The following is a 13,185-nucleotide window of genomic DNA, read 5'->3' as shown; positions in this document are numbered from 1 at the left end:
ATTTTGACATAAAACATTTTGTTTTCATGTAGTTTAGTTATTATAAAAATATGAGAAGAGTAAATGCAAAATTTGACAGAAATGTCAATTTCTTAACGTTACTTGTCAAAGAGTAAATAAAATGAATCTTTTTTTTTTTGTGTTGAAGTTGTTTTTTTTCTTTTTGTTCTCCCAATTCGCAATTTTTTCAAAAAAAAAATTTGAAAAACACAAAATTTTATTCTAGCTTCACTCGCTCCTTCGGTCATTCCTAAAAAATCATTCTTCCGTCCGGCCAAAACCTTGAAGAAAAATAAATACTTATCAATTTCACTCTTTCAGTCCATTCGTCCGTCTATTAGTGTTCACAAAACTATTCACAATTGTGTGTCTATTCACAATTTTATTAGCAATAGGATTTTTATTACTTTATTAGAAATTTATTTCTCTAGAAGAATTTTTATTAACCTCATCATCCCCGATACCCTTCCTTTGAAACTTGTATTTAAAAATTAAATCCTTCAAATATTAATAATTTGAATTAATTTTAAGGTAGTTTCATATTCCAAAATATAATCAGTTTAAAACAAAAATTAAAGAAGAAATTGAATAATTTCCAATTTAAAGAATTTATTAAAAAATTTCAATTAAAAAATGTGTTTAAAATTAACAAATAAAATATTTTGAAATTTCACATTTAATATTTTTATTAAGAGTATAAGCAAAATAAGTCCAAAAATTTTAAACTTTAATTATTTAAGATTATTAAATGATTGAGCATTGATAACAATATGAAATTACGAAATAGCACAAGATCCTTACAATTAAAATTTTTAGTAAAAAAATGTATTTTGTAATTCAAAAATATCATTTTAAAATTTGAGGATATTAATTTTTAATACTGAATCTGCATATTATTAATGTTACATATTATGATGTCCTTTTTAGCACTTTTCCAAAAAATTTTTTGAAAAAAGTGCTTATTAGTTTCACTCTGTCCGTCCGTCCGTCCGTCCGTCCGTCCGTCCGTCCGTCTGTCCGTCCGTCCGTCCGTCCGTCCGTCCGTCCGTCCGTCCGTCCGTCCGTCCGTCCGTCCGTGTGTCTGTTTACAAAACTTCTACACCCTTGAAGATAGAAAGCTGAAATTTTATATGTACATAGATCTTTACTAGAAACTTATTTTCGTAGAACAAAATTTTTACCTATCTCCCCCCCTCTAGAAGTTATACCCCCCCAAAACCCTAAAAATGGCCTTTTTTAAATATTTGTTGCAATGAAACCATAAGTATTTTTGAAATTTTGCAAACGCAGAAAGGCAGCGGCTTGCTTCCCCTAGCGCGGTATACTATAGTTAAACTTTAGAAAAACAAAATGGCCGTTGAAATTTACCGTTATCTAAAGTCCTTTTTTTCCAAATTTTTGATGTCGTTTTTCTTCTAGATCCTATATTCTAGAACTTTGAAATTTTAGGGGCTTTTAGACATTAACAAATAGTTCATTTCGTTAGAAGAAATTTTTTTTCCATCTCCACCCCCTCTCAAGTTATCACCTCTTGAAAATCGTAAAATCTGAATTTTTGACACCCTATATTTCCGAAACCGCAAGCTTTTCCAAATTTTTATAAACGCAAAAACCTAACGGTAAATTTCGTGACACTAAAAAATATAATTATTTTTCTTAACTCACACAATTAACCCTTAAAATCGAGCATAATGTTAACCCTTTTTTATGTTAATTTTTGCTTTATTTCAAAGACTGCATATATGCGTCATCCTAAATATATGCAATCCTAGTAATAGTTTTGTATATGAATGAAAATAATTTTTATAGTGTGATAGGTATACATAGACTGTATTTAAAAGCAGAATTTTCACTTGTTGAAGGGAAAAGTGCTACAATACAAACCATTGGTTTGACCCAACTTTATTTCATATTTATATAGAACACATAATATTGCCTGCAAATTAATATTGTAATCCAAGATTTACAAAATGCAAAATCATTCAATTTAACACAAAAAAAAAAATTATTCAATTTATAATTAAGTTTTATACTCAATTTAAAATTTATCGTTTTTTTTTGTAATGCATGTTTTACAATTTTAAAATTAAAAAAAAAAAAGGATAATGAAAATTTCATATTTTTTTCATTCTATTTTTTCTCGTATCTTTTTTTTTCCTATATTTTTTTAATAATTTTACAAAAATTTTTATTCCAATCAATCAATTGTAATTAAAAAATATAGCTATGGAAGAGCAACAAAAAAAAAAAAAAAAACAAAAATTTGTGAAGCGGAATTTAATTTTTCAATTTTTAATCAGATCCTTCAAAAACAATAAAAAATTATTTTTATATACACACCATAATAATATATATATAACAAAAAACACAACAAAAAAATCAATAAAATGAAAATTATATTTTTTTTTTTACAATTTACAAAAATATGGTCAATGCATACAATTAATTTTTATATTCCTGATTCGAAATCCCTAAAATCATTTAAAGTACATTGTGTACATATACATATACACATGTATACTAATATGTATAACGTATTTTAATATTTAATAGCATAAAATTTTAATTTTTATTTTATTTTTTTATTAATTTTTAAAATACTTTTTAAAATCTACTTTTAAAAATAATTATATAAATAGTGTACATATATGAGATATTTAATCTTATATGCCCCAGTTGGTATGAAATTTTATTTTTTTCTGAAAATAAATACATTATGTATTTCGCATATTTTCAATATTATATTATGTAATATTAAATAATAAATAACATGGAAATTGAAACGGAGACAAACGAATGTGATGTAAATTTTATACCAAAAGTAATGAAATACAAAAAATATAAAATTATCAGTGTTTTACAATAATTTTTTTAAATGAAAATATTTTTCCTGTACTCCTTTAATGCAATAGTTAACCACTTTAATAAACCAATTTAAAAAAAAATATTTTATATGTCACAGACGCTAAGAGTATCGAACTACAGTCGAGCACTAAAGAATTTTACATTATTTTAAAATGCTAGGATTCGGATGTGATTCTGAAATAAACAGATTAAAAATTTAATATGTGTTTATGGAGAACTCCGCAAGTCATTCTTAAATTAAAAAAAAAATCTGAGATAGCATTATAAAAAAGTACATTGTAAAGACATTATGCTAACTTTCAGTTAGGCTCAAATGTAAGAAAATTAGTAAAATTATCGAAAATAATATGAAAGTAACTAAAAAATATTAATGGTTTTGAAAATATTTAAAGAAGAAATTGAAATTCTTTATTTCTCAACAATCCAATCATGGAAGGCGATCTACAGCTTTATTATTATAACAATAAATTCTTGCTCATATTTTCGAATACCCGAAACTATTCTAGTTCCGATTTCTAATAAAATCGACTTAATATGTATAAAAACAACTGCAGCTTGATTTAAAATCGTGGTGATTTCTGATTACATCTATTTTTGAACACTATATTATGACTTTGAGCATAGGGCTTACAAAATAGTGCTCAAAGTCACAAAATTCTGTTACAGAATCTATGAACATGATTTTATTATGGATACATTTAATAAATTCTGGTTTTATCATACAACTTTCTTAATAAATCATAACCATATAAGATTCTAATATCATAAATTATATAAATAAAAAATTCACAATTTAAAATCAAATAGCCAATGAGATGACTCAAATTTTTTGACTCATCTGTCACTTGAATAATTATTCAATCATAAATATCGATATTATTTCAAATATTATTTACAATTAAAAAATTTTATTCTATAATTTTAAAAGGCTTTATCTTAAATTTTTCAGTTTTGAGTGTAATATAATCCACCACTATTAAAATTTTGTACAGTCAATTAAAAAATTAAAAATGTCTTCAAAGTAATCATAATGTCACGAAAATTTCCTTATTTTTACCATATAAATTTTTAAAGAGAAAATATTTTTCACTCAGCTACACTAATAATTTCCACCACGTTTTCTAATACCTTCAAATGTTTTACAATAAATGTCATGTTTATTATAGTTCAACAGTTGAAAAACATTTGGTTGATCTGAAATTTTTTTTTTTATGTAATTGTAAACACCAATTAGATGACAGACATTTTTATATTATGCATAACATATGTTTAATTTATAAATATACATGTACATACAAATAATGTATGTTATGTAATATACATACAAACATACCAAGATTTAAATAATGCATTTGAGCTTAATATGATGACAATTCAAGAGAAAGCAAAAATAAAAATAAAAAAACAACATACAAGAACAATAATAAAAAAAGGAAGTAGGTACTATGTATCAGCACCGAAAAAAAATCAACAACAACAACACCAACAATAATAGTAACAACCATAAAATTGACATTTAAAATTTAATCGTTTCAGGAATGTCAATTTTATGTCGTGTAGAGTTATTCATGCGTTATAAATAATCAATTTATACCAAATAAAGATTTACGTATACATAAATACACATGTAGATAAATTATATGCATTATAATATATTATGTATATAATGTACATATATATATATGTTTTATAAACGTATTCGCATATTATTTACATAACATTTTATATTCCTATACAAATATACAAATAGAGTAAAATTTTATAAACATTTTGTTCACTTATTGATTTTACAGAAATAATATATATATATATAGTGCTTTTGACATACAAATATTTGCAAACACATACGTACACACATACAGAGAAAATTTAAAATTTACAAAAAAAAAAGGTATGTGCATGGTAGGGTTAATGAGTGTTAAGAAATTGTATTGGAAAAATACTTATTTTAAGAGTTTGTTGAAAATTATGAAAATTTTATTCATTTCATTCTTAGAGTAGAATTTTATTGATTTTTAATTAATAAATAAATTTAAATTCAATTAATAAATATAACACTTAAATTTCATAATAATATTATATGAATCTTCAAATTTTAACCTTTGGAAATTTGTTCAAATACACTGTTATATTATGCCAAAATTTGTATATTTTAATATTAATTATACTGGAAATTAATTTAAAATTTTCAATTTACTTATACCTATTAAAGCTTTCTCTATAAATAGAAAATGCTCATTAATTAGTGATGGAATATCTGAATACATCCATAAGACAATATCTAGAAACACGAAAAAAATATCTAAATTCTATTCAGTTACCTAAATTAAACCTAATAACTCACGAAACTAAGATATTGCTCTCTATGATATCATTCAATCCCACTAAGGATTGAACAAGGAGAAAAAACTACACAACCCCTTGTGATCGTCTGAAATCTGCTGAATTATATAGATTAAAATACTGCAAGTCTAAGAGTGGAAAATTTTGATTGTGTTCTAGATTTCAATTATAGGTAATTTTGCTTTATTTCATTCTGCGCTGGTAGCCTAATTTAATACATAGTTTAAACACCTTGTATATAAAATATTCTCTGTTTTAATATATTTGTAGGAAACGTAAATAAAATTTCTCTATATAATATGTACTTATAATATGTGGTACATTTTATACATAGAATACAATTTCTTACAAGCATGTTGATGTTAAAATCGCTGATGATAATATTGATGTTCATTTATAATATTGATGATAAATTTTTTTTTTTTTGATGATGATAATGGTAAATGCATTACGTGAGTTCTGAAATTTCGTATAATAAAATTATTTTCTTGTACATACTATAATTTTATTTTATATGTACATAATGTACATGACCATGCATACATATGTTTGGTAAAATTTAAAACGTCCCTTTAGCATTTTAGCAACAACAGAAAAAAACCAGAAAGAAAACACAACCAAGTAATAAAATTACAAATACAACAGGCGCAAAAAAGCAAAAAAAAAAACACAAAAATAAAGAAGAAAAAGGACAACAGGCGAGAAAAAATAATTTTTTTTTTTTTTATTACCGCTTGATTTCTTCTTGTTTCAGGCTATTGCATAAAGTATTCCTGTTTCGTAACTTGTTGTAATTCAAATGTAATTTTCCCTTATAGGTTTTATTCATATCAAGTTTTAATATTATTCTGGAATTTTTTTCTGGGGATTGTTTGGTTGTTTTCTGTTCTGTTAACAGTGTAGTCAAAAATCCTATAATATAAAAATTTTAAAAATTCTAAATTATTTCCTTTTCGTTCAATTTCAATTTTGCATAATTTATGATATTTCGTGTATTTTGTTCATGGTTTGATTATATAAGCATTATTGCATTAAATTTTCATCATTTATTTTATTACAATATATACGATATGAATTTTATGTTTAATTTAACTGAGTAGTCGGAAAATTGATTTTGATATAAACCCGATTAATGTTTTGTATGAATACCGAAATATGAATAATATTATGTATTACTTACCCATTATAGTTTTCTCTTTCATTGTCATTGTATCATTGAATTGAATAATTACTTTTGAATTTCTTAATGTCCCTAAATCTTTGGCGTAGTTTGAAAATAATTTTAATAATGTGCAACTATTTTTGGAGACAATAACTATTGAATGAAACTATAGTGCAGAAGCTTATTATTCGAATACTATGATGATAATGATGTGGTACACTGCAAAAACTGTATCGTAAATTGGTATAATAATTGATAGACTACTTCTACTGCTGAAATTTTGCTATATCACAATAAATATCCAAAAATTTAAGAAAAATATTAAAATTGAAAGGACTAGGCAACCGTCGGCTAACTTTTATGGATTTTCAGCAAATATGTACTACCTCGTATGAGTATGGGCCATTCGAATTTCTTACATCATCTATTCACAAGAGAAAATGACATTTTCAACTGGCTTTATTGAAAAGTCTGACAAATAATAAATTAGTATGAAATTGTATGTACCTATGTATGTCTATTATTTATGATTGAGATCCCAAAAATTTTTTCAAAAATACTTGTAATGGAATATATTTTTTCTTGCAAGAATTTTGAAGTTGAATGCTTTAAGAAAGGCTGAATGCCGTCGCAATGGCTGGTCTAGAATTTTAATTTATTTTAAAATCGTGAATATTTGATTTTAATATTTAAGATAATATTTTATTTTATGATGTATTGACTTTAATCAGCCGCGATATGACCGGAAAATTATCTCATTTCTTAAAATATTTGCAGCTTTTTCAGCCATGTACACACATTTTAAGCAATATTCTGCAATCTGAATTATTATATTCTTGATCCGCGTCAACACTACAATTGAAACTCTGCATATTTAATTTTTCTTATATATAAAAATTCCAACTTAAATTTTTTTCTGATTCTGTAAATATTTTTATACAAAATTATAATAAAATTTTCAATTTTAACGCAACATAAATAAATAATTAAATTTTATTTTTTTACAGGTCATCACGTACAGAACCACCAGAATTGGTTGGTATTATGCGTGTTACAGATGATATGATTGATTCACTTGTATGTCCACCACCACCATCAGATCCACCAATAATGAGTGAAGAAATGATATCAGGTTTAATTGTACCAGCACCTGGTTGGAGTAAGTTTATATATAATTATCCCTAATAAAAAAAAAAATGTTTTTTTGCTCCTTTTTTTTTGCTGTTTTTCTTATTTTCGTTTAATATTTTTCACAGGTAAACATATTTAATATATGAAAAAAAAAGAGAGGAAAAAATCCTTTAAAAAAAATTATTAATTTTTTTTATCGTTTGAAAATGCGTGTATGCAAGTGATCCTTTGATATTTTTTTACTTTTATTTTTATTTAATTTTTTTTTGTTTCTGAAATTTTTCATTTTGAAATATTATTTATGATTTTATGTATATAATAATGTTTCTGAAGTAGGTACAATATTATGTGTTTGTGTATACATATATAATATGTATATATTGATTAAATAACAGTTAGTATATCCTTTAGTTAGTCTTAAAAACGAAATTCATGAATATTATGTGCAATAAACAACATTTTACGATGAACATATTTTTTTTTTTATCACAAGGTTAATAAAATTATAAAATTTGATATGGAGATTTTTTTTTCCCCATAATTGAATTATGATTAAAGAGAAAATTTTATTCACTTGAATTAAAAAAAAAAAAATTATAAATATCTAAAAAATTAATTTTTTTTTTTACTTATTGTGTGTTTTTAAACATTTTTAATTAAATTTTAATGAATAATAATTAATTATTTAAAAAAAAAAAATTGTTCGAACAAAATTAGAAATAAATGAAACTATTTAATAAATAAAATATTGTGATGATGATGATGATGTTGATGATAATGGTATTAGTGATGATGATGATGATGTTGATGATAATGGTATTAGTGATGATGATGATAGTTAAATGATAATTGTTTTATTTGTTTATGCTCTAAATTACTTTAAATTTCTTGTACGATTCTACATAAATAAATGAGCTACTTTTGTTAAGTATTCGAAATTTAATCAACAAATTAATTCTCACTTTAATAATATTTAAATTTTCAAGCTTCTTCAATAAAAAGTATTATATAAAAATTATTTTACTACTAAAATATTAAGAGTTAAAAGTATTTTTACACTAAAGATGAAATAGCAAATGATAATTAATAAAATTTATCCTGAGAAACGATTCAATTGCCGATATATGTGGAATTTTTCGTATATAAATGCAAACCATTACATTTAATCATAATTTATGTATAGGAATATATAACAGAAAAATTAAAATTTTTATCTAAAGTCGAGATCAAATTTAAATCTAAAATGAAGATTTAATTTGCAATATAATATATTATATATATATTTCTAATATAATTTTAATACATGACTCTTCAATAAGGTCTAGCTTGTATTCTTATAATAATTCAGTAAAACTTTTAAATAGGCTTATATTTAATAATTTTAAAGGAATATGAACATTTCATTTAAAATTCATTTAAAAATATAACAGATTTCAGCCAGACAATCAAATGTAGTGGGCTCCATTGTACTGTTACTTCATTGTTTTTAATTGCACATCTTACATCAGATGACTAGAATACCTGGAAGCATGGCAATTCTCTTGACTTGCTCCCAAAAAATTAAATAAATAAATAATTCTTCAAACCGAAAATTTACATTAAATAATTGTTTGCTTGATTTAAAAATAAAAATTCGTAAATTTAAAATCTAAACTTCTATTAAATCACATAAAATCTAATAAAAATTAAAATATAATGTACAACATATTTTTTTAAAATTGAAATAATTGTAAATTTAAAATTAAAATTTACCATAAAAATAATTTAAAAAATTCATATAAAATCATTAAAATCCAAGAGAAATTTTTTTTTTTTATAAATATTGAATATAGACTTTCAGAAATCTACAAACAAAAAAAATCAACAGATAAAATGAATAGCCTTGAATGCAATTTCCATACAATTTATGATTTAAGTAAGAAAAAAATTATTAATTTCAATTATAATTCATATGTTTACAAGGTGATTCACTATAATAATTAGCTTTTCATATACAATTCCATTTGAAGCATTTGAAAAGAATAAAAAATTTTATTGAGAACAAAGTATAAAATCTCCTAAAAGGTTCGATAATTCCTTCTGTTTCACAGTATACCAGAGGAAGTAAAAAATTATAAGGAAAACAAATTTGAGTAAATGATAATTTTGTGAAAATTTTTAAAATTTCTAATTCTCGGTATACTTATTACAATAATTTGGGTTTCTAGTTCTAATAAAAAATTTTAAAATTATTCAAAATGGCAAAGCATTACTTAATAAATCACCTAGTATACGAATTTAATTTCATATACTAGTACTATTGATTCTTGATAAATTCAATTTAATAAAACTAAAAATTACAAAAAAAAAAAAAAAAAAAAAGTATTTTTTTTTGTTGCAATGTAGTTACAGTAACAACATTTACATATTTTTTGTGAATAATTTTTGAAGTACACTCTTCAATTTAATTACAAAGAAAAAAAAACAACAACAAGACTTTCTCTATCTATAAAAATAAAAAAATGTGTAGAGACTTTTCAGTTTATATCAATAAAAAAAATTTTTCTACTTTATTTTATCCCTGTAAGCTCTTTCAAAATAATAAAAGAAAAAAAAATTATTTTTATGTATTTTTTCAAAAACATAAAATATTTTTATCAATAGCTCTAGATTTGAAATAAAAAAAAAATATACAAAATATTTTTAATTTATTTATTATATAACATGAAATTTGTATACCCTTGAACAGAATTATTTGTAAAATAGAAAAACGAGAAGACAAAGTATTACATTTGTTCCATAGTTTAGTTTTAACTAACATAGCCATAATACAGAAAATAGGCTTAATTGGATAACTTGTTTAGTTAAAAATTTTAACTATCAACTTAAAAAATTCAAATAAAAAGTTGTTTAATTTGGAAAAGTTTTATAATTAAATTTCGAATTTTTCTGATACATTAATAATATTAAATTTTCAACGTTCTGATTTACTGTTACTGGCCGAATTTTAATATTTAAACCCAACATGGTATATTGCTCTTCAGTTCAAGATTAGAAATTCAAAATGATTTATAATTACGATTGCTTGCATTACTGACATCTTAATATAGAATTTTATGTAAAATTAAAATTTTATGTACGGTTTCCTTCGGAAAAAATATTGTTAGTGGTAAAATTTTCAATTAACCATATTCTGACCCAAAAACTTTTAATACGTCCAGCATAATTTTAATTTGCGTTAAAAAAATAAAACCCATTTGATGTTAAACAGACTTTTTGTGATCATTAAGGTAGTTGTGATTTTTGAATCCCCTAAAAGTATGCTATAAAAAATATTAAAATTCTCAAAATTCGCAACTAATTAAAATCCGCTCTCAAAACTGGCTCATATTTTCTATCTCATTTTTAAACTGAATAATTAAAAGGCACTAATGTTCAGATAACATACTAGAATTCCTACTAAAATAATTATTTTTATTAATAAATTTCCTCCTACTACATTCTCTTTAGCTCGGGAGAATTTTAACATTTCATTTACTTTCTGCATTATGATTTGTATTCAATTGAAATCGAAAAAATTCAAATTAAATTTGAACTATCTATATTTAATATCAATTTCGTTGTTATTTTATTCAGACATATTCAATAACTCATACATACAAGCAAATACAAAATATAATCATAAAATATAACTTTTAAATAAAATAAAATTAAATTATAAAATTCAAATAAAATTTATTTAATATCTAGTCTTTAGCCATAAACTAAATAAAAACTTTAATATTTCGAATAAATTTCAAAAATATTTTTATTTTTAAATATTTTTGAAATAACAGCATCATATCCTTAAATATATCCTTACAGAATATATAAAAATTTTTTATAATATTACAAAAAAAAATTTATTTTTGTATCGTCAGTAAAAGTTTCTCATCACATATAGCGATATTGAGAAGAAAAAATTATAACCAAATAATTTAAAATATAAAAAAATTCGAAATATAAAAGTGGTATTAAAAATTATCAAGTTGCATAAAAGGATATTGAATAAAATTCAAATATAACATAATTTAAAAAAAAAATAAAAATAAATTTTATACTTATTTTTAGACTAAAACATCCAATATAAAGCAATAATGAATGTCTAATAAACATTCTTCCCCAATTGATTCCCCTAAAAGTATGCAAAAAAAATGGTTTTTATTCATTTTCATTTTATTGATAAAAAAATTTTTTCCAATAAATTTTTATTATTTTTTTCCTCTTATATGATAACTAAAAATGTTAAATTCTGAAAATAGAATGCACATAGGTGCATAAATAATCGAAAAAAAAAATGAACTGAAATTATTTGAAAATTTTATAATTTTTGAGAGAAAAAATTATAAAAATGCAACAGAAATGCAAAAGTTAAAGTTGAAATAAAAATAATTTTTGATAAAAATAAATGGGATTTTGGTTATTCCAAAAAAGAAAAATAAAACGTAAAAATTGATTCGAAATTCCCATCGAAAATATGACTTTATGTGTGAAAGTTATAAAATATAACCAACATTAATTTGAGACTTAGTATTGCAATCATTTTTATTAGGACACTTCAATTTATTATCTATTTTAATTTAAGCAAGAGAAAATAAAACTCAAAAGGGAATAGAGTTACAACAAAAGCGTTTTAACACAGAAAATATATAATGATATTTTAGCCTAAACTCTTCGACAAACTTAATAAATCCTAATCTGACTATTTAAATTTATTAAAGTGGAATACATACCGGTATTACGGCAACGGATAGGTTATAATAACCTATAGTGTATGACAAATTTCCGTCCTGCTATACGTACAAATTTTAATATGATTGCCAAAAGGTATTTTGTGGTACAATTCTATTGACGACATTTTACTCGATAAATACCATAAAATTTAACATTTAGTTTTTGGAAATGTACTTTCTGAATAGAGTAGAATAATGAAAATAAAATGATATTTATGATTGTGTGCCATGAAACTGAATATGATCCTGTGTATCGCAAAAGTAAAATCAAATTTTATAATCATATAGCAAGAATCCTTATTATTACACAACATCATTTCTTTCCCTTTTCTTTGAATTCTTTTATTTTTTTTTTCTTATTCCTAATTAAAAAGCAACTTTTCATTACAAAAAATTCTTTACATAACTTGTATTTTAAGTTTATAATTCCTATTTTATACGCATATATTTTTTGTTTTTGTTTTTTTTTTTCTATATATTTTATTAATTAAACCAGTTTCTCTGTAAAAGCATAGATAATATCATAAATGTACGAACAAACAAAATAATACATATATGAATTTTTTATGGTATTTTCCCGGTTATATGTGAATAATAATTTTATTTTTTAAAAAACAAACCCTGAATTTATAGCAGTCCTATAAATTGAATCATTATTCCGGCAGGATCAAGTATGCAATTTTTAAGGAGAAACATGTGATTAAATTAAGGGATGTCTTATTGGCAAAAGGCCATATATCAAAAATAATATAATATCAATATAGTCCTCTAAGGTTGTTAAGTATTAGCGGTTTACCCTGTAAAAATTAGAATTATTATAAAAATAAGAATTCATTCACAATCCTCGTAATATTGAAATCACCTAACAAGAAATAATCAAATAATAGCTAATTAGTCGTCAATGGTCCTATGTATTTGTCTATAAGTTTAAAA

At 22.9% G+C, this 13,185-nt stretch overlaps 1 protein-coding gene across 2 annotated transcripts in view; it reads left to right on the top strand.

The window, feature by feature from the left end:
• The window catches only part of LOC129612790 (protein still life, isoforms C/SIF type 2), a 279,580-nt gene that overhangs the window by 223,007 nt on the left and 43,388 nt on the right, over positions 1-13,185 (top strand). For both annotated transcript variants that reach the window (XM_055526563.1, XM_055526562.1), the window contains exon 9: positions 7,378-7,529. In XM_055526563.1, coding sequence (XP_055382538.1) covers positions 7,378-7,529 — 152 coding nt within the window. The remainder of the gene's footprint in view (positions 1-7,377; positions 7,530-13,185) is intronic.

The sequence above is a fragment of the Condylostylus longicornis genome, unplaced genomic scaffold (genome assembly GCF_029603195.1).
Source record: "Condylostylus longicornis isolate FDR11 unplaced genomic scaffold, ASM2960319v2 ptg000077l, whole genome shotgun sequence".
Lineage (NCBI taxonomy): Eukaryota > Metazoa > Arthropoda > Insecta > Diptera > Dolichopodidae > Condylostylus > Condylostylus longicornis.
Note: the sequence above shows the minus strand (reverse complement) of the source record. Positions and strands in the feature narration are given on the sequence as shown.